The sequence below is a fragment of the Oreochromis aureus genome, linkage group 19 (genome assembly GCF_013358895.1).
Source record: "Oreochromis aureus strain Israel breed Guangdong linkage group 19, ZZ_aureus, whole genome shotgun sequence".
NCBI lineage: Eukaryota > Metazoa > Chordata > Actinopteri > Cichliformes > Cichlidae > Oreochromis > Oreochromis aureus.
The window spans coordinates 26,048,296-26,070,265 of record NC_052960.1 but is presented as its reverse complement, the minus strand read 5'-3'; the positions used below and the strand labels follow the sequence as shown (position 1 = coordinate 26,070,265).

The 21,970-nt window shown below is 40.0% G+C and overlaps 1 protein-coding gene across 1 annotated transcript in view; it reads left to right on the top strand.

The window, feature by feature from the left end:
- The window catches only part of kcnh5b (potassium voltage-gated channel, subfamily H (eag-related), member 5b), a 114,279-nt gene that overhangs the window by 15,192 nt on the left and 77,117 nt on the right, over positions 1-21,970 (top strand). Inside the window, exons 4-6 of the mRNA XM_031727504.2 lie at positions 739-867; positions 10,829-10,944; positions 15,030-15,422. Of these exons, the coding sequence (XP_031583364.2) occupies positions 739-867; positions 10,829-10,944; positions 15,030-15,422 (638 nt within the window). The remainder of the gene's footprint in view (positions 1-738; positions 868-10,828; positions 10,945-15,029; positions 15,423-21,970) is intronic.

Genomic DNA, 21,970 nt, shown 5'->3' with positions numbered 1-21,970 from the left:
GCACTTGGTGAAAAAAAATCCCCTTTAACTAGATATAATAATAATGGTTATCACACACTGGTGTGTAATTCAGTTGTTTTCTTTATAAAGATAAATATCCCTAAAATCCATTATTGGCATATGGATTTAAACGTATATTTTTTTACATTCATTCTAATATCTGATACAGACTCTTATGAAGCCAACCACATTTGACTCAGTGGCACAAAGATTGTCTTCTGAGAGTCTTAATGTGGTTGCTTGGTCCTGATAATGGAGCATAATTAATGGCTAGATTATATTTGTATCTGCCCTCTGTTAATTGTTTGAGCAAGCCCAGAGCAGCAATTTAGATGTGAAATCACTTTAATCTGTTTTCTGCAAAGACATCAGAGATGTCATAAAAGCTAGTGCAGTACTAAAACATCTTTTTTCCACAAACTGTTCCTGTGCAACAAATATTTTTCACATTTTGAAAGAAGTGGTCAAAGGTTTGTGGACTCTAACATAAAACCCTAATGGAAGCATTGATAAGTAGTCTGAAACATTCTTTTAGGAAAGCAACCTAAAAGTATAATGTTTCAAACCTAGTACGGATTGCCTAATAGATTGTTCAGGTTAGATTTGGTAAGGTTATTTCGAGCATCGTGGACATTAAATCCTCAATGGTGACACTGTCTCGGGTCTATTCCTTATTTCATTTTATAGTGACTTTCTTTGGACATAGGTACTTTAAGATTTGATGATGTTTTGTCGCAGGAAGTCCTGTTTGGTTCTACATGCAAGTGGCTCCCATCAGGAATGAGAATGACAAGGTGGTGCTGTTCCTCTGCACTTTTAAGGACATTACCCTCTTCAAGCAGCCCATCGAAGATGAAACTACTAAAGGTGGGTGTTTCACAAATGTTTCTCTCCTTTTGTTGAAGATTAGTTTTGTGTGGAGGACGACGGAGGACCCAAAGTCCTGATAGATTTGAAAACCTGACGCTCCCCAGTGCAGATGATGATCAGCTTGGTGCTCTGAACCACTTGAAAAGATTATGTTGTGTTTCTGGTTTGTTAGATAGCAACACACTATGAAGAATAACAGCAGAGCAGTGCAGGGCATGACATGTGACAAAATGTCTGAGAGCAAAAGAAATTAATACATGGCTGGATGCTCCAATGCAATCTAATGCCACTTGGCTTGTGATCGGACGTGTAATTAGCTTTCTTCATCCTTGTCGTTCAACAGCTTTTTTCTTTCTTTCTCTCTATCTCCTTCTGTATATTTACACTTTATTCTTTTCCTTTTATTACTTGAAGTTTCTCTAAATTTCCTTCACCTTCTTCTTTAACTTTTCTTTATCATTCTCTACCTTTTCTTGCCCGTCATTTATGGTACTGACTTTCTCTTCCTTATCCTAGTTTCTTAGCTTTTCCTCCTCGTTCTTTGGCGTTCTTTTTCTTTGAACACCTGTTTTGTTTATCATCCTTCTCTCTCTTTTTCTGTTTTGCTAAGTCATCGTCTTCGCCTTTCATTGAATTCTCTCTGATATTTACTGATTGCTATCTCCGTTACATTCTCTGTTTAATTATGCCCATTATTCTCTTGATCCATGCTGGCACACTGCATTGCAATACCAGTTGGTTGACTGGTCCACCACTTTTGCTTCAAACTGCAGCTTTAGAGGTTTTTTTCCCCTGGGGCCCTCATGACGTTGACACTTGTTCTTTGCCTCAGTGGATGGCTGTGAAAATGGATACTCAAATTTACATTACCCTCAGGAAATCCCTGATATCGTTGGTGATCTGTTGACTTATCGGTATGTGCCATCGTCAGGCAAAATTTATCTGTCTTATTATCTCCAAGTTAATGTGATTTCTGTTAGTCTGGGCCACACTTTGTGTTAAGTTCCAATTAGCTAATTAGTCTCAATTGTCATCCACCTCATCCTTCTGCTCCCTTTGACTCACTCTCCTCTGTCCTTTCGCTCACGCTGAGAAGTCTCAGAAGATTAGTACTTGCTACAAACCTTTTTCCTTTCTTTTGTTTTTCATCCCAAGCTGAATGCGAAAAAAAAGGAACATGTCAAGTCTCCCTGCAGTTTCCCTGCAAAGCTGTCAGGTTGTGTTTGACAAGGTTGTGATGTTGTCAGGAGTCACTGGAGGAGTGGGTACCGGTGTTATCCTCCGCGCCCTGACTGATGTACAGTGTCAGCTCCCCGCCTTGGGAGTCAGTTCTGGTGCTGCCATTCTGGTGTGTTTTCCCTTTTTACAAGGATCCTGCACTCTTCCCCCTCCTGCTCATTGATATACAGGCACATGTAAACATGTGCGCACACATGCACTGATGCACTCCTGCCTCCTCTCCCTGCTGCAGAGATTTCCACGCTGTTCTCATGTGTGTTTCTTTTAATTAATTAATTTAATGTGTTCTCAGCGACATGAAAAACATGTCCTGAACATACAATTGGAGCCTTAGTGGATCTATTTGTCACATTAGCATGTTGACATCTTTGTGATTTAGCTGTGGCTGCTGCCTCTGACAGTGTGACAAACTTTGCTTAATATTTTGACAAAGTGAGGCATCAAGTTTTATGCAGCATGAGCATACTTAGCTTATGCAAGTTGAAGTAATTTTGTGTCTGTGATTAGGCTAGCACCTTATACAGTAATGATGCTGTAGAGAAGCTCTAAAAATGTTATATTAAAGTATTCTCACAAACATTACAGTTGTTACATATTAATAACCCCAAAGCTTTGTAGAATCTGAAAAACCTGTGGCACCAAATGACTGAGTTGTTCCCTCAGTTATGGTGTAACATTATTCAACCAGGGTTCATCAAACTCTGAGTCTAGCCATAAACCGAGTTCCCTTTAAAAAAACAAGGCTGATCCGAGTGAGTTCAATAGACTCTGAGTATGATCATCTTGAGTTAACCACATGCATGCATAGAGAAAAAACACTCCTCGTCAGTGGAGCTGTAATAACACGAGTTATTATTATGGGTAAATTGTACCAGTGCTGAATATGAACATGTGCCAGTAAGGCCCAGGATATTGATTTAAGGAAATAAAAATAAAAAAGGGGAAAGTTTAGTTTACTCTGTCATCATCAAACACAGAAAAAAAAGTTGCATACAAATATTTACATTTTTCATGCTCTCCATGGTCAACATTTACCTAACCTAACGTGAATTTTCATTAGCTAAAGCTGCAATCTTAATTTGACGTCACAGTTTGTGTTTCCATCTAATTATTCAGCTGCAAGCTAACAAAGGAAAAATGTAGGTGACAGAAGCTGAAGATAAAAACACTGATTGACACATCAGACATGTAACAGTTTATGGCCACTTCATTTTTTTAAATGAAGTTCAATCAGCATTTAATTTACCTATGTGCTGTAACAGTCTGAGTTTTAATGTTAGAAGATTTAATAATTTCTTTCATTACTGGATAAAAATTCTTTAGATTTACAGAAAAACTATGCTTTGTTTCCCATTTTAAGCACTTTTAATCTGATCTATTATCAGCCTTTACTGATAGCTGGTAGCTGTCATACAGTCAGTAGTAACTGTTTCACATTTAACTCAAAAAATACAGCTTTCCAAGTTTTTTAAGACACGTCTAAGCTTTTATAGTGCTGTCTACTGTACATGTTGATCAGCTAGGTTTGAGATATTTCATTATAGCTTTGGCGAGATGACCTATTTACGGGTTTTAATCAGGAATACAGACAATAAGCCCGCCTTGATTCACCTGAATGGGAAGAGCTGGGAAATTACCTCATCTGAAATAGATCAGAGCCTGATCTGGTCTGAATCTATGATCTTTATCCATTTTGGATCTGCACTGGATAGTTTCACTTTTCCTGTACGCCATCCTATGTTAACCCTGCAGATGGTTGTGCAGGAAAATCTGAGTCGATCAGCAGCTTCTCAAACCAGCCTGCCTGGTACAAACAACCATGCTACATTCAAAGTTACTTAAGCCATATTTCTTCCCCATACTGATACTTGTTACCTGTTGCCAGGTGATTGGCTGACTATATAGTAATACATTTCTTTATTTAAAAGCGCCTTTCAGAACACTCAAGGACACTGCACACAGCAGAAAATTAGAAAACATGCATAAAAGCAGGCAATCTGCAAAATCATAAAACATAAAACAGAGTTAAAATAGCAGAATGGAAAAGGTTATGTGGGATAAGCTATTTTGAACAGGTGAGTTTTGAGTCTAGACTTAAAAAGAGAAAAGGAAGAGATATTAACATTTAGTTGTGTTAACAAGCAGTTGAACAAGTGTACCTGATGATAAAGTAGTCGGTGAGTGCATATTTACTGCCACTAAAGAAAATGCATTTGTCAGTTTTGGATGTTATATTAAAAGTTTTTCAGAGTCATAGTTCATAAAAAGTTAAAAGAAATGGTTTGTGTGTATAAAACACGACACTAATTTACTTAAAATTGATTTACAGTTAATTTAAGTTCAAGCTGATGTAAACAGTTGGTTTGAGCAGAAAACAGTTTTGCTTTTAATACTCTGATTCTTTTAATTTCTGACATTTCAACATGAAATTAAACGTAATGTTAAAAAGGAATGGACTATTAAAGATATGGCTTCTTGTTCTAGACATTCATGTAAGTGCTTATAGTTTGACCTTTTAAAAAAAAATCTCCTTGGTAACAAAGCTGCACCTCGCAGGTGGTGGTTTGACTGGCATACTCCAACTTCAGACCAGCTAGTGCACTGTGGTGTATTTCAGTACAGTACAGCTCATTAGAGGCCACAGTGAGGATGCAGCCTTTGCCTGCTGTGCCACAGAGCACGTAGGGGCGTGCTGGGTTCAGCAGTTTAGCCCGCCTGGTGATAAGGGGGGTGGGAGAGGCCATTTGTAGGGAAGGGAGATTCGCTGCTGCAGGCGTTGGCAGAGTTGGCTCGTGCTGCAGACTAAAATTCACTCTAGGCTCCGTCTCCGGCTTCTCCCACAGCGCGGCACGCCACAGCATGTCAGCGTCATCAGAGTGGGAGAGATTGCAGTAAAAAATCTAACAGGGGATTTCAAATTCATTGTGTGCTTTCTTGACACTGTGTCCCTGTTTCACCTAAAAATAAACCATTTATACACATTTATTGGTCTAAAACCTGGATGTTTCTGCATTTGAGAAGAGATTTGCATTCTTTCCTTTACTTTTCCACTTAAACTGAGCTTTAAATGGTGCTTCTCCCATGAACCTAAAACATCTGGATCGGGCCAGTTTTCTGTGCACATGGCTGATAGTGGTTATCAAGGTGAGACAGCTGGTCAGTGCTTATTCATCTCAGTAACATCCACTGAGTGGAGCAGTAAGAAAAAAAAGAGGAAAAAGAAAACACAGGAAAGCAGAACTATTAAAAAATAATGGTCACTGTGTTGTTGTTGTTTTATGGTAGAGTGGCTGTGTTGACTGCTTTGCTTTGTCAGCACCTGTAAGTGCTTCACAAAGTGCTGTTACCTCAGCCTCAGGCGAGACAACATTTCAGGCTGACGGCTGATCACAATGAGTGACGAGTACTGTGGCAGGAACACAAGTGCCTCAGGCACTAAGTGTAATCCTTCAGTTTTTTAAACCAATAGTTTGATTTAGCTTGACCAGTAACAGTTACGTTTACTCAAAGTGGTTTTGTGCTGTGGAAATTACAGTCCTGTGTATTGAGAAAAATGGAAGTCTTTTTAAATGGTGACTTTTTTTTAAAGAAATACAATATTTGAGAATGTGGAAGACACTTAATTGAATTGTTCTTCATTGTGTTTTAAAAATGCATAGATTTCATTAAATTTGTTGGAAATCTATCTGTGGCAGGGTGTAGCTTGGGGCTCAGCTGCAGGGGAGGCTGAGACACACCGGAGCTGCATCAGTCAATTACGTCTCCCCTATAAAAAAATGTACCGGGACCAGAGTTGGGGTTGTGTGTGTGGCTGGCAGCTGAAAAGCTGCGGTCATGTATTGAAGGCACGAACAGCTGAATAAAAGGGGTCAAAACGTGCAAAGTGTGTGGTCGGGTCCGAGACTCTGCCTCACTATCCAAGTTAGTTAATTGTAATCCATCTTTAAAACTGTCTCTGACCTCCAGATGTGGCAAGAGCCACATCTGTTGTGACCTATATATCTCACCTCTTACAGGTCATCTTTTTTCACCTGCGCTTCCAGGTATTACAAAATGAGAAAGAATGATGTACTTTTGCACTGCATGTATATAAGTAAGCAATGAAATTTGAAATAAGGGGGTAGGAACAAGAAAAGTGTAAACTTCATCCTACTCCTTTTCGAGCACACGCATTCTGTAGACATAGATATATACATGAAAACTTGATGATTTTTAAGTTTTGTTTTTTGTTTTTTTTCTGTTGTTATTTCAATTATATTTGCATGTTCGAAATAAATTCTATCTATCTATCTATCTATCTATCTATCTATCTATCTATCTATCTATCTATCTATCTATCTATCTATCTATCTATCTATCTATCTATCTATCTATCTATCTATCTATCTATCTATCTATCTTACATGTGCTGTTTATAAAGGCATATGTCATGCACTGCAGTTTGCTGTGTGTAGTATTTTCAACCAAAATCTAATCTCAGAATCTACTTTGTTTGGTGCGTGCACTAGTTCCACTCCTGGGTTATTTTTAGCCGAATGTCTTTTTCTTTTTTTTTCAATTTCCATTTCAAGTCTGATAAATCACATGGTTGCTGCATTCTTGTGAAACATAGGCAGACGCAGCACTATTAACCGTGAAAAAGACCGCTTATTTACTTGTCCTGCAGTTTCCTTTCATGCTCTCTGTGAGAGCCTTTTGTCCTTTTTTTGCCACAATGTACAGTGGAAGCCTGTGGGCTGTCAGTATGTATTTACGTGAATGCCAGCAAGACAAATTCTTCCATTTTGCTTCATGATGAAAGTGTTTCTGGGTATGAAAAGAAGCACATTGGATCGTTTTCTCTGCCAGCAGCTTGCTGTTTTTCTGTTAATGCGTTGTGCTGCTTTGTAATGCACGCACATTTTACAATGAACTATTCAGCTGTTATAGGCAGCACAGAAAAAACGTCTTAAGAATGATATGAAAATGATAAGAATTACATCACAAAGGAAAGGCGCTACAGTCAAACTATTCTTTGTCACGGTTTCTAACATAAATCGATATACAAGATTTAAGTGTTAGAAATAGTTCAGCTTTCACAAAATATCACGTGTCATGATGGATTTCCCTGTTTAAGAGAGTTAGTTGTGGACTATTAATTTGCTGTCTTATGTTAATTTTTTAATAATATTACAATCATGAGTGAAAAGGATGCTTAGTTAGTGTAAGCCTCGATCGCAGCTCCTAGTGGTCAGCTTCATAGTAAATTAAAACTACTTGAAAAGCATAGGCAGCAAGATTTTTATTAGTAATGATCTAATTTATCTTGTTAGCAGCTTGTTAGCCAACGTAATCATTGTTTTTCTTTGGATATTTTGCCGCTTTTTCATGCATTTTCAGTCTAGTCAGTCTTTTTCAGAAGAATGTTTAATATTATTATTATTATTATTAATATTGTTATTATTATTATTATTATGAGCCATTCAAGTATTAAAAGGCACCCAACTCAAGGATGATCAGTGTTGTCCAAACATTAAATTTGCTGAATTAATTACTTGCAGCCTCTATCAAAAACATTTTATATGTTCCAGTTTCTTCAGCTGAATCTACAAAAATGCCAAAAGATAACACATCTATGTGATTTCCTATTAGTTAAAAACTTGTTATATCTCAGGATTGTGTGCAGTGTGTCCTTAAAAAATCTGAGGAGGAAGGTTTTTAGTGCTATAATGCATTAGTAGTGCTACATTAATGTGGGTCAGCATTGAGGGCCTCTGCTCTCTCCTTGCTTGTTGAAGTTATTAGGGTTTGCTGTGTTTTTGTGTGTGGCTGATATCCTGTCTCAATTGTGCAATGATGTCAGTAGAGAGACCAACTAGGAGTCTCAGAATATTCTGTTTTTATTATCGACCACAAATGGCAGTTATGGACCAAATCAACTCGAGCGGCATTGTGTCCTACACAGTAATTTGTCCCAAACTGGTTGCCTTACTGTATCTCAAACGCACCTTTCATTTTGACAGTATATTTATGTTCATAATTTCCCAGCTTTACCTCTGACAGCTGCTACTGCTCAGCATCACTGCATGCTGCTTTAACCCCCTCCCCCAGCCAGCATCCACCTGTAGGCTCTGGGGCTGTATTTATTCATCACTTCTCAATTGCTCCGTGTGTCATATTTGTTGTACTCTGCTGCAACCATTTCAACACACCTATGCACAGAATGTTGTTTACACAGCAATATCTGTTTACATGTACACAAGTGAGCACAGCTGTGTTCTTGTGAATGAAATATAGGAATAATATTAATAATAATAATGAGTTATTTGTAATTTAACACTGTCATTGTTAACAGTCCAAAGTTTGAGGAAAGAAAAAACGACGCCCTTTTTTAAAAGAACCCCAAAGATAACAAATTAAGCCTTTCGAGATGGGATGTGAATTTGGTAAATGGACAGGTAAAGCACTTTTTTCTGTTGAGGATGTGACAAGTTGTTCATATAGCAAAATTCAGACATGAACTTATATTCTGATGGATGCAGGGAGGAACTTTGTACCTTTTTCTGTATCTTGCCCACGGATACTTCAGCATACAAACTGGAGAAGCCAGGGATTGATTCACCGACCTTCCGATCAGTAGCCGACCCACTCTTCCACCTGAGCCGCAGGATGTTTCGTGGGTTTACATGTATTTTTGTGTAAATATGAAATTAGAATCTTCAAATGTATTAGCTGTAGTTGTTAAAAGGTAATGATAGGTAATATTACAGCATAAGCATAGGAAGTATACAGGTAATATTAAAGTGCACTGATGTAGAATATGAGGTAGAAAACATAGGAATAAACTGCAGGGATTATGATGAACAAATGAAATCGATCAACAGCCAACAAAATACAGTATAATATACAGTGAGTTACACAATCAATGCTAGTGTGCATATGCTGCAGCATTTTCCCTGAAGAAAATATACTTTAAAATATTCATGTTAGCTAAAAAGTACAGCTCATTTTCTGCGGTTGTGCAACACCAACTTTAAAAATGTGTAGAAAAAGAAAAGAAGCCTTAGAAACTGAAGCCGTACAGTAAGTTTTACAATAGCTGCAGCAGCAGTTTTGCTCGAGGGAAGCTGAGTGATTGGGTTTCGGCGCTCAGAATAAATTGGATGTTGTGTTGATATTCATCCTGTATTGACATCAGCACAGCATTGTCTCAGGCTTTTCTACGCCGCTGCACAAAGAAGTGAGCGCCTGAGTTTCTCTCCGTTCTAACAGAGAATGAAAGGAGGATTTTCACATAGCTGGAGGCCTGAGGGTTAAAAGCCATTTCAAAGTCTGCTTTTTATTCGTAATGTTTTCTTCAAAGGGCCGGGTCGATCACGACGTGTGACTACTGTAAGTGATGTGCCCCTGTTGTGTGACCCTTTTCTCTTTGAAATATTTGATTTTATTTTTAGAGCAATAGAGCAGGAAGCACCTGACCTCCAAAACTGTGTTTGCTCGCACTGAGAAAGGTGTGGCCATCATTACTGAAATGACCTCTGCTGACAGGGCTGTATTTTTAAGGTAGACTTACAAACTTTTATATGAATCTGTTTTTAGTTAATAATTACATTTTCCAAAGAAACTGCAGCTATTAGTATCTTTATTTATTGGAATATTTCTAAAAAAAAATGATAAAGACGCACAAACACGAGGGCTCAGAGGGCTCATGAAGTGTTCGTTCATCATAATCCTTGTTTTTCAACTTTTTCACATGGAAGTCAGAGATAGGAGGAAAGGCTTCAGTTTAAAAGACCAAAACAATACTGATTGGCAAACATGGGATGGACTATTAACATGGTTTGTTCCAGATGTGTGAGATGCATCTTCAGCATAGTTTTCTGTGTTTGTTTGGTTATGGACGGTTCTTCTCTACACTTTATTCTTTTAATATTGAAATGGAACAATTTACAATGACAGTTCAGTTCTGCCATTTAAACACTGATTTTCACGACTATCAGGGTGTACAGATCTCATAGTGTTGCATGTGGTCGACCACAGATCATGGTGTGAATAAATATCAAATTACTAGGAATTTTCCTAGGAATAATGTCTGGTTGACTAGTACATACAGACAGCAGGTTCCCTAAGCAAAATTTTCAGTGATTCCTTTTATACTCCTGTGTCTGTGTGGTCAGGGCACCCCGGATGGCTGTGGGTTTTGTGCTATGTTTACATGAATTAGTGAAATGGAGACAAAATGCCATCTTTTTGTTTACATGAAGACAAATATTGTATTTTACTAGGAAGGGTTTTGTGTGAGTGAGGCTCCCCACAGGCTGAAGTTATCAAACAGGTGCTTAAATGCTACCACGATCTTTTCATAATCCTAACGAAGTAGCTTCAGTTTTAATTAAGAGTACAGTTGGCATGAACAAAGTGTTAGTGGTTTGAAAAATATTGGAATTACGACTGTAGTAGGTGAAAGTCCTGTTACTTAATCCATGGCTGTGACCTCCTAAAGCAAACTGTGTTGCTTTGCAATGAAAGCACGATGATTCAGTAGACAACATTTTGTGAAAATCTGATGAACTGCTGTGAGTCTTGAGCAGGGAAACTGCATGGGCAGTGGTAACATACAGCTGCCTGGGGTCTGATTGTGTTTGTGTAGCTCATAAAGTATCAGCTGACATAGATTCCTAAGATCGGTTAAAGTGTAATGACTGTGATTTTGGCAATAATTGACTTCTCATTTTTGCAGGATGGACCAAATTTGCACGGCTCACACGTGCACTCACCAACAACCGCAACACGCTACAGCAACTGGCGCCTATTGGCAAACATGAAGTCAGCCATAAACAGTCCAGACTGGCTGAGGTGAGCACATACATTATATGAAGAATGTCTTTGCAGTTTTTTTGCAGGTACCTATCCTAGGTCCGATGAAAAAGTTACTCAATGCCACCTATAAAAACAAAAAGACCCAAACCAATTTTGGCACATCACCCCTTCAAGGTAATCATCTTGTAGATCAAACTGATTTGGGTTTTGTGTAACGGATCATCACTGGTGATAAAAACCAGACCACAGATTATGACCCAAAGATGCACAAGTGCAACAGGACTTCATGGAGTGATCTAAATTTGTGTTTGTGTTTGAGACATTGTAACTGGCCAAGAAGGGGACATGTGTTCATCAATTTATTACTTTGTTATATTCAGGATGTCCTGATGTAGGAGAGAGACATATGTCTATGTCTTTTAAGATTGGGCTTAAGACTTTCCTGTTTGGCAAAGCTTGTAGCTAGGGCTGGATCAGGTGACACTGAACCTACCCTTAGTTATGCAGCAATAAAGTTAGGCTGTTGGTGGCTTCCCATGATGCACTCAGTGTTTTTCCTTCTCTCACCCTTTTTCACTCACCATGTGTTTATACACTGCTCTGTATTTAATTATGAGCTATTATTAATCTCTGGCTCTCTTCCACAGCATGTCTTTTGTTCTGTCTTCCTCCCCTCACCCCAACCGGTCGCGGCAGATGGCCCCGCCCCTCCCTGAGTCTGGTTCTACCGGAGGTTTCTTCCTGTTAAAAGGGAGTTTTTCCTTCCCACTGTTGCCAAAGTGCTTGCTCATAGGGGGTTGCCTGATTGTTGGGGCTGCTCTGTATTATTGTAGTATCTTTACAATGTTAAGCACTTTGAGGCAGCTGTTGTTATAATTTGAGTATTAGCTTGCTCAAAGCTTTTTTCCCCATCTAAATTGTATTAATGCTATGTGTGTGCACAAGGTTTCACTAGATACAACCGGCTTTTTATCTGGCTGAAGTAGGTGACACAAGCTGAACTGCTCACACAGATAGAATATTTGCCAGTTATCTAGTAATAGCAGTTAGCTGGCTAATCCTAGCTTGATAAAAAAATTGTATTATTGTGTTTTCCGTTTGCCTGCTAACCTTTAAGCAGTGTAAAATCTTCTATTAATTGTTCCATTCAAGCAGCGGCCTAGTTCTTCAACTTAAACTGAAAATCATCCCCAATTCTTCATTCTGCAAACAACATAGTCGCTAACTGTAGCTACCCTGTCACACCAGGAGTCCTCTGTATAAACACACACACTGTAAATTTGCCACCCTTTGAAATATTTCTGCACCAAAAAAATCCCCATTTAAAACATTTATAGCCTCCTTCTGACCGTATTCTCAAAGCTCACTAAAAGAGAGCATCAACATTTACAGTCAGAAACATGCATACACATTCACAGGCTTCACCTTTCCCTAAACACGCACACCACCCTCCCCTTAACTGCTGTTGTTGGACACTGGAAGTAACGCATTCCCTGCTGCTCCTCTGAACTGCAGGCACCATTCAGGACAGGTGGAGAGACAGAATAGGGTGGTGCGAGCACTTCAAATGATTGTGCTATAAAGTTAGAAAATGGATTGCAGGGTGGGAAGAAGATGGTTTATTTTCCCAGTCTTCATCCACCTGTTTTATTCATGAATGTTTGAGAAAGGTGTGATGCCTTTAATCAAAGTTTGTTTGAGTTTAGTGAATGAGGCAATCAGTTGTGAGGGTTTCTGTGAAGGTGTTACCAACTCAGGTGGCCTAAAGGTGAAACAGAGGTGAAATGAGAAAGGTGAAGAACTACAAAGAGAGGGACGAGAAAGGAGTGGAAGTAGCAACTTAAGAAGGAAAGAATGGCGTGAGAGAAGGAGATGTGGGAGAATGTAAGAGCAGTAATGTTTAGGAGAGAAGTAGGAAGGACTGGAAAAGGAAATAAGTTAGACCTGGTATAACAAGCTAATGCACTCTCTTAGCCATTTTCCTGGCCTGGTGCTGGATGGGTTGCAGGGTTGCTTAATGTGTTGAGGGTGCTCAGCAGACACTGCAGGTGAGCCATCTGCTCTGCAGTCTGAAAGGCACAGCTGGCGTCTGTCGAGGATGCTGTTGAGTGTCACATGTGTAAGCAGGGATGTGTGCGAGTGTTTTTTTTCTTTCTCCTCACAATGCTTCTGTGGGTTAATTGGCAGCCTCATTTTTGAGCTGTGGTGCAGCTCTTGACCAGCTTGATTGACAGCTTTGATGAAGAGAATTATAAGTGACTGAGCTCTGATGTTATGAAGCTTGCTGTTGAGCCTCAGCTCTGTCAATCCATCGTGTTATTTAGCATCAAACTGAATCCCAGTCTGATGACAGTTTGGGCTAACTGAGGCCACGCTGTCCTGTTTTGTCAGGAGAAAATGACGATGACATGCAGTATCAGTAGTTTAGGGTTATTACTTGTAGTCATTGCAAATACAAAAACACCAGAACTAACAGTAATTAGCTGGTAATAACAGTAGCATACTACTTTTACTACTAGTGTAACAGTTTTATGTCCTCTAGTGCAGTAAATTTGGCATTGTAACGGTATAGGAAGAGCTGCATGAGCTGTAGTGGTAGTAACTATAAAAACAGCAATTTTACTATTAGAGCTGTATTACTACTAAACATGTATATTTAACAGGCTTCTTTCACTGAATACAGAAACCTGTTAATGCATTATGTTTGCGGCGGCAGAATATATTACAGCTCTGTAGCTCTGTAACACAAATAGAATATTATTTTGTATAAATAATGAGTCGAATGGTTAATGTGTGATCTGCATGTGGCCTGCAGAGGAAATCAAACTGCAGCTGCTGGATTTAATGGAGTCTGTTCTGCAGAGGTGGCTGAGCTTGGCAAGGGTGATCATCACCACACTAGGAAATAAAATACGTGTTCTTTAAAAAAAAATGTTTTTATTTTAAGTTTTTGGTCATCTATTCTCTCTCCCCCTCTCTCCTTTTGTTCTTGCCAATTTCAGTCCCCCTTCTGTGTCTTCCCCACGTCAAGCCAAACTGTATTCATAATACGATTCTGTCACCAACAGCCTTACAGAGGAACAGACGTGATGAATACAGATTAAAACTGAGAGGAAAAACTTTTCCTTCACAGTGCCGAGCAGCATGGGTTGATGATCGTTAGACTTAATAAACAAAAACAAAACAAGGACAGTTTTTGTTGAGCTTTCTTTCATCTATTTCACTAATTTAATCACTTTCCCCCTTTCTCTCTGTACTGAGTTTCCTTTTTGGAAACAGTGCATGTAGTTGGTAAAAAACAGAAACGCGCAACCGTCTTTCTTGGACTGCTGTTAGAAACATCGCTGACAGTTAGAAATTCGCTTGACAGGACAAACAAACTACTCTAATGAACTAATAAATTGGACTCACTCTGGAGAAAGAACCAGGAGAATTTTAGCTTTCTCTGGAACTCTTGCATGTATAAAACATTCTGCTAATTCAAATCAGTATTAAAGGAAACCTGCAGCATTATGCTTTCCTTTATTTCATGTCAATAAATGCTACAATGTTGATATGAAACTGGTTTCCCAATGTTTCCAGTGTCTTTCACTTCGTGCAATAGCAGGTCCAGCAGTACAGTTAGTATGGCTCACCCGGCTGCCCTTAGCAGGATTCCAGGAATTGGCTAATGAAGGGAAAATGGACTTTTAGGGAGGGATTTCTTAAACAGACAACAGATAAAAATGACTTGTTTCTGAGAGACAATTGACTAAGAGCCCAGAGAAAATAAAAACAAAACAAAAACTTACCCTTATGCATTCTCAGAGTTTTAAAAAAAGCTGGAAATGCATAAATTGCATAAAGAAAACTGGCAGTTAAATATTTACAAGTTTTTAACACACAAAGATGCCCAAGAGCCGGAAAATCACTTATTAATTGATGTTATTAGTAAAATGTACACTTAAATATTCAAAAGCCACAGATGTCTAAAGCATTAACCTGTTTTTCCCCATTACCTGTACTGTACATTTACTGTTGTATTTTGTTTTGACTAAGGGTGCTTTTAATGAAGAACAGTACTTGTGTTAAACTGAAGTCTAATCATATATTGCTGTTTCCATCTCCAAAACCACCTCCAGGTTTTGCAGCTAAACTCTGACATCCTCCCGCAGTACAAGCAGGAAGCCCCCAAGACACCACCTCACATAATACTTCACTACTGCACCTTCAAGACCACTTGGGACTGGGTTATCCTCATCCTCACCTTCTACACGGCCATCATGGTGCCCTACAATGTCTCTTTTAAGACCAAGCAGAACAACATTGTTTGGCTGGTGCTAGACAGCGTAGTCGACGTCATCTTCCTGGTGGATATCGTTCTAAACTTCCACACCACCTTCGTGGGGCCCGGCGGAGAGGTGATCTCCGACCCCAAACTCATTCGGATGAACTATTTGAAGACTTGGTTCGTCATCGACCTGCTGTCGTGCCTGCCCTATGACATCATCAATGCCTTTGAGAATGTGGATGAGGTAAGGTTTGGCATTTCTACCACTGTCACAGTTGTTAGAGGTGCAAATACCTAGAATTCTCACAAACTGAAATCTCAATTGAGCCCTGAAAGTGGCCAACAACATTAAAACCACCGTTCTAAATATTGTGTAGCTGCCCCTCGTGCTTCCAAAGCTGCTCTGATCCATCAAGGTATGTTCTCCATTAGACCTGTTACAGTGGTGTTGATGTACTAATTACCAAGATGTTAGCAGCATATCCTTTGAGGCATCCAGAGTCATGTTGAGGTGGCGTTTGGAAGCCAAAGCAACATCTTGAACCTCAAACTTTTTTAAAGTGTGGCAGTACGCATTGTTGAATGGAGCTAAAGATAATACAGTTGACTTTACGAGGTGCACGTGTCCTGGTGTTGCTTTGGTTTTGGGATATGGGATATGCTCATTTGCTTCCCTCCTCCTGTTCAACACATCCATTTCAAAATCTAATAGATCAGTTTCTTCCTAATATATTTCAGCCCTTTACAGGTGCCATGGTAACAAGATGATTTATATTATTATTCACTTTACCTGTCAGTGCTTTTAATGTTGTGGCTGAATTGTGCACCTCTCAAACAACCTTTTGGACTATTCGTCAAACTTTTGCCTTCTTTAGATTTCAGGGTTAAAAATTGTTACTGAAGTACAAGATGCAGTGAATTAACAGAAGCTTTTGAGCTTTTTCTTTTTAATAAACAGGGCCTAAGTGCTCAATTTTTATAGTTCTTGTAGGATTGCCTCGCAATGCAGTCCTCGTCTCAATGCGTGATCTTGAGATGACGGGTTCATATGAGAGTGGACTTCTTCTTTTTGTGGCTGAAATGAGTAAACATTTAAAGGGACTGATATGTTTCCCGGTACTGATCCGTCTGTACTGCAGGGATGGCAAATTTGACTTTGTTTTCTGTCAGTTTGAACCAGATGTGTAACACATTATTTTCAGATGATTCAGAAGATGACTGATGATTGTTTTTTGATTCACCACATGGGCTTTAGTGGCTCCGCAATTCATTTACATCTAAATGAAAGGGATGTCATTACACAGCAAAAATCGGGCTTCGTGTTATACTTCAAGTTCCAAGATTACTGTAAGTTCTCTCGAGATGATGACTCATCAAGCTATTATGTCAGTTGTTTCCCACAGTTTGCTGATTGGTTGAGTTTAAAGCTCGGGGGCACAGATGAGTCACAGTGAATGTTTGTGACCCCATTTACACCTGCTATTAACAGGCGGTCTGTGTCTGCACGTCTTATCGGGACAAGGTAAGAAGGCATTTAATTCATGTAAATGTAAAATGTGATGACATTGGCCAAACCAGTTCTGGAGATGGTCACAGCTTGAGCTGTAATTGGATCTTGTAATGTAATTGAATTCTGTCCAGTGTGGGCACTATTTAAAGAAATAAAAACATCAAAACATTTGATGAAATCAAACATATGTTGAAAAGCCAAGAATTATGATTAATACCAAATGTTTATATTGTTATATGTTGAAATCAGATGTAGATGGGATCACTAAGACTAAATTGAAGCAAAATCTAAGCTCGTCTTGCTTCTGTGATGGTATTAGGTTGTATTTTGGCAGATTTTAAATCTTTTTAGGTTAAAGAGATGCACAGAGGAGGAAAGATTTTGAATATTGGGGATAGGATTTGTTGTTCCTCTTCCCAGAAGAAAGTGAGTGTCTGCTCTAGGGCATAATGACTGAGCATGAGCTGCATGGATTTTTAAACATGCTAAAAGGTACCGCCATCAGATTTTCAGAGTGGTGGAGAACTCGTATCTCCCAGCTTTTCCTCACAAGGAGGCTACAGAAAATGCTGTTGTACTGATGTTCTCCTGCACATTAGAGAGTCTGATTTCTGGTTAAGGTTTCATAATGAGATCGAGCTCATTCTGAGTATTTTTCATGGCCACTTACCCCCATCAGATATCGTGCAGTTATATCAATATGGCCTCAAGTCCATTAAAGGTGATTTTCCACTTGATTTCCCAGCAGTTAATTATATTTCGGCCCGAGTGTACGGAGTAATCAATTGAATGTAGAATGAAAAGAACAAATAATATCTACTGAAGTTTTACTCGTGCAATTCTTCGTTTTTATGTGTTTCAACATTTAATTATTTATGTTTGATTTTTGCTCTTGTTGTGACACTTGCTTGTGAGCTTGTGAAAAAACAAAGTGCGACTTGTGTTTTTTGCATTCAGTGTATACATGCATACACATGTGTCTGCCAAGCCGGGCTTTAATCACGAGTGCTCAGATGCCAGGAATAACAATAATATTACCAGCATTTAAACTACCAGCAGCTGAATTTTAATCATCTATTAATTTTTCATTTCACACCTCTCTTGGCATTTTGTTCTTGTTAACATTTGGACTGACACAACATGCTGAAATGCTCACACAGTCTAGTGGCTTTTTTTGGTAACCATTCTTAACAGCTCTTGAAGGCTCAACAAAGTTATCTTTGGATGTTTTATAAATTAAATGTGCACCTACGAATCAGAACCAGAATACTTTATGAATCCCAGAGGAAATTATGGTCACAGCGGCTCAAAGACAGTATGGACAGAAGTACCAACAGTATTAAATAATACAGTCACTGTCACAAATAGCTCTAATGTAAAAATATCTCCAAAATCTTACACAAAAGAGATAAATATCAGAGAGAAATATATAAGAGAGAAATATCACACTGATAGGTATTTTCATGTGAGGATGTACAGATGTTGTTAATGAACTTTTTTTGTATTTTTATATTTTATAATTCTTTAAAAAAGCCCCGTGTTTTAGAGAGAGACTCTGTTCTCAAAGAAACAAACAGATATTTACTAAACTGTTTGTCATATACATAGATCTGTATGTACTCTATCTTCTCCTTAACGGGCAGGAAATCTGAATGAAACTTTGCATGAACGATGTCACTCATACAGCAATTATTTACATCTATACGTTTAAAAAAATATTTATTCTAAATGTCCATTCTTTGGCTTCTTGACATGTTACATTCATTTCTCCGCAGATGCGATGTTGCCTTCTCTGTTTGTGTTTCTTTCACGTGTCAGATTCAACATATGTTACACATTTACAGATTTCCCTTTCATTTGTTATATTTAGTAGTTTATGAGTCCTTACTCATGCAGTTTAAAAACAAACTAATTTCACTGTCACAACAAGTTGTGGATTACTTGTTTACATTCTTGCCCAACTGCTTGGCTCAGCTGGTTGTTGTGTTTGTGGCATTGCAAAGGTACGTTGCCAACGGAGGAGTTGCAGAGTGCCCTCAGGTGAACAAAGTATGCAACAGCAACAATCATAAGTGTTAAATAGAAACATTTAAAATGTTTATTTAGCTGCCGTCACAAATGATGATACCAATATATAATTGCAAATAGCTAATACTAGCTGATATATTGGTAGCACCCATAGATCAGTTGGATCAGTCAGACACTGTAAGATTACTTTTTTGGTAAAGTTAAGAAAAAAAGTCAAATGAATCGATTCATGTTTGATAATTTCTGTTTCAATTCAACTCATTATTTGCAGTGTTACATTTTGATTTCAATAACCTGTTAACAGTGAACAGCATATTAATGACATATGCATAAATATGCAGTAAACACTGAGTGAAAACGGTTTTCAGGGTTTTCAGACTATTTTCTTTTTCTATTTCAGCTGAAACATGGCGTGAGGGTTGAATTACTGGCAATTAATTCACGGCCCAGTGTCACAGCCAGCCTTAAACCTCCCCCTCAGCATGTTTTTGTGGTTGTTTGCATTGGCTGGCCAACTGTGTCCACTGTCAGAGTGAATGATGTATTATATTGTGGATCATTCAGTAAGTGTCTGGAGCTGTGCTGCGTGTTAGTTCAGGTGTCTCTTGTCTTCCGGCCTCTCACTGCCGGTCGCTGATGGATTCGATGAAATCCCTGCTAGGTGGAGTTTTGTGTTGCTGCCTTTCAAATAGTAGACAACAGCGAACTGGGAGAGGGGGTGGGGTGTGGGGGAGAGAGGAAATCAATGGCACGTAAATTTCCAGAGGACACAGTCAAAGCCTCTCGGCCCCTCTTTGCCTAATTGACATTTTTGTTGCTGCTTTTCTGTATTAGCAGGCTAGAAGAATGGATGCATGCTGACTGAGGTGTGGGGGTGGCTTAAGGTGTAATGTGAAAGGAAAAAGGCAGAAATTATTTTAGCCTCATTTCATCCTCCTGTTGATGCATCCTATGGCTGAAGAAGGTGGGAAGTATTTTTAGTTGTATTTTAACACAGGTTTCAAATGTTGTCAAGCCATGCCAACGCATGGTGAGGTGTAGGTGCTGCCAACACATACTTACACATACTTGCTTACACACAGACGCATGACTTTTAAGGCTCTCATAAGAGCCTCAAAAGTCATAACCAACCATATATATATATATATATATATGTATATGTGTGTATATATATATATATATATATATATATATGGGGAGATATCATCACCCCCACCCGAGATTGGGTACATAGCCCCAAGTGCGATAGGAGTGCGAGAGGAACTGACCTGAAAGATAGGATCATGGCCAAGCTTGAAACCTGGATCCCCCGTAGCCGGTTACCAAGATTACGTGAAGTACCCTCAGAAGGTCTGCTAGATGATGTTAATGCAGCACTACGGACGATACCTACAACCACGATTACCGACACTAACAAGCTGATCTACACTACGGCAGCAGTGATCAGTGAGATGCTTGGCTACAATACAAGTTGAACAGCCACAAGGGGCAGTACCCTCCATGGAGAAGGAGGCTAGAGGGCAAGATCAAAGTAGCACGGAGGGAGGTTAGCCAACTAACGGAGTTGCAGAAAGGCGCGACAAAGAAGGTGCATAAGAAATACAGCAAGCTGTCCATACCTGAGGCCTTGGAAACTGCCAAGCAAAGACTCACAGCCTTGGCCAGCCGCTTGAGGAGGTACACCAGAGAGATAGAAGGCAGGAGAATAAACCAGCTGTTCTCCACAGAACCAGCAAAGGTGTACTCTCAGTGGCAAGGAACAATAACAGAACAGCACCACCAAGGCTGGAGACGTAGCAATACTGGAAGAGCATATGGGAGAAGGACGCAACCCATAACGGCAATGCTCAGTGGCTAGTGGATCTGAGGGCAGACCACAGCAACCTCCTGAACAGGGTCCAGTAACCATCACAGTGGCAGATATCCAAGAAAGGGTCTCCAGTATGAAGAGTTGGACAGCACCAGGGCCCGACATGGTTCACGCCTACTGGCTGAAGAAGCTGACTGCACTCCACGAGCGTCTGGCAGCACAAATGAACCAGCTGCTAGTTAACGAGAGACACCGGAATGGCTAACTGAAGGTCGGACGGTCCTGATCCCCAAGGACCCCAAGAAGGGACCGGTCCCATCCAACTACCGACCAATAACCTGCCTCAGTACTACATGGAAGCTCCTGTCAGGCATCATATCGGCTAAAATGAAGCGGGCACATGGGTCAATACATGAGCGGGGCACAGAAAGGGATTGGCAAGAATACCAGAGGCGCAAAACACCAGCTACTGGTAGACAGAACAGTCAGCCGAGACTGCAAGACCAGACTGACCAACCTGTGCACTGCCTGGATTGATTACAAGAAGGCCTATGACTCAATGCCCCACAGCTGGATACTGGAATGCCTAGAATTGTACAAGATCAACAGGACCCTAAGAGCCTTCATCAGGAACTCAATGGGGATGTGGCGTACAACACTAGAGGCCAACTCCAAGCCCATAGCACAAGTCACCATCAAGTGCGGGATCTACCAAGGAGATGCTCTGTCCCCACTGCTGTTCTGCATAGGCCTGAACCCCTCAGTGAGATCATTAACAAGACTGGCTACGGATACCGACTACGAAACGGAGCAGTTGTCAGCCACCTCCTGTACATGGATGACATCAAGCTGTATGCCAAGAGTGAACGAGACATCGATTCACTGATCCACACCACCAGGCTATATAGCAATGACATCGGGATGTCATTCGGGCTGGAGAAGTGTAGTCGGATGGTAACAAAGAGAGGGAAGGTAGTCAGAACTGAGGGGATCGAACTACCAGAAGGCAACATTGCAGACATAGAGGACAGTTACAAGTACCTGGGGATCCCGCAGGCGAATGGGAACCATGAAGAGGCCGCTAGAAAAGCTGCAACCACCAAGTACCTGCAGAGGGTCAGGCAAGTCCTGAGGAGTCAGCTGAACGGTAAGAACAAGATCCGGGCTATCAACACCTACGCCCTGCCCGTGATCAGGTACCCTGCTGGGGTAATAGGCTGGCCAAAGGAGGAGATAGAAGCCACTGACATAAAGACAAGAAAGCTCCTTACCATGCATGGAGGGTTTCACCCCAAGTCCAGCACCCTGAGGCTGTATGCTAAGTGGAAGGAAGGGGGCTGAGGACTGGTGAGTGTCAGCACCACAGTCCAGGATGAGACAACGAACATCCAAGAATACATTGGGAAGATGGCCCCAACTGACCGAGTGCTCAGTGAATACCTCA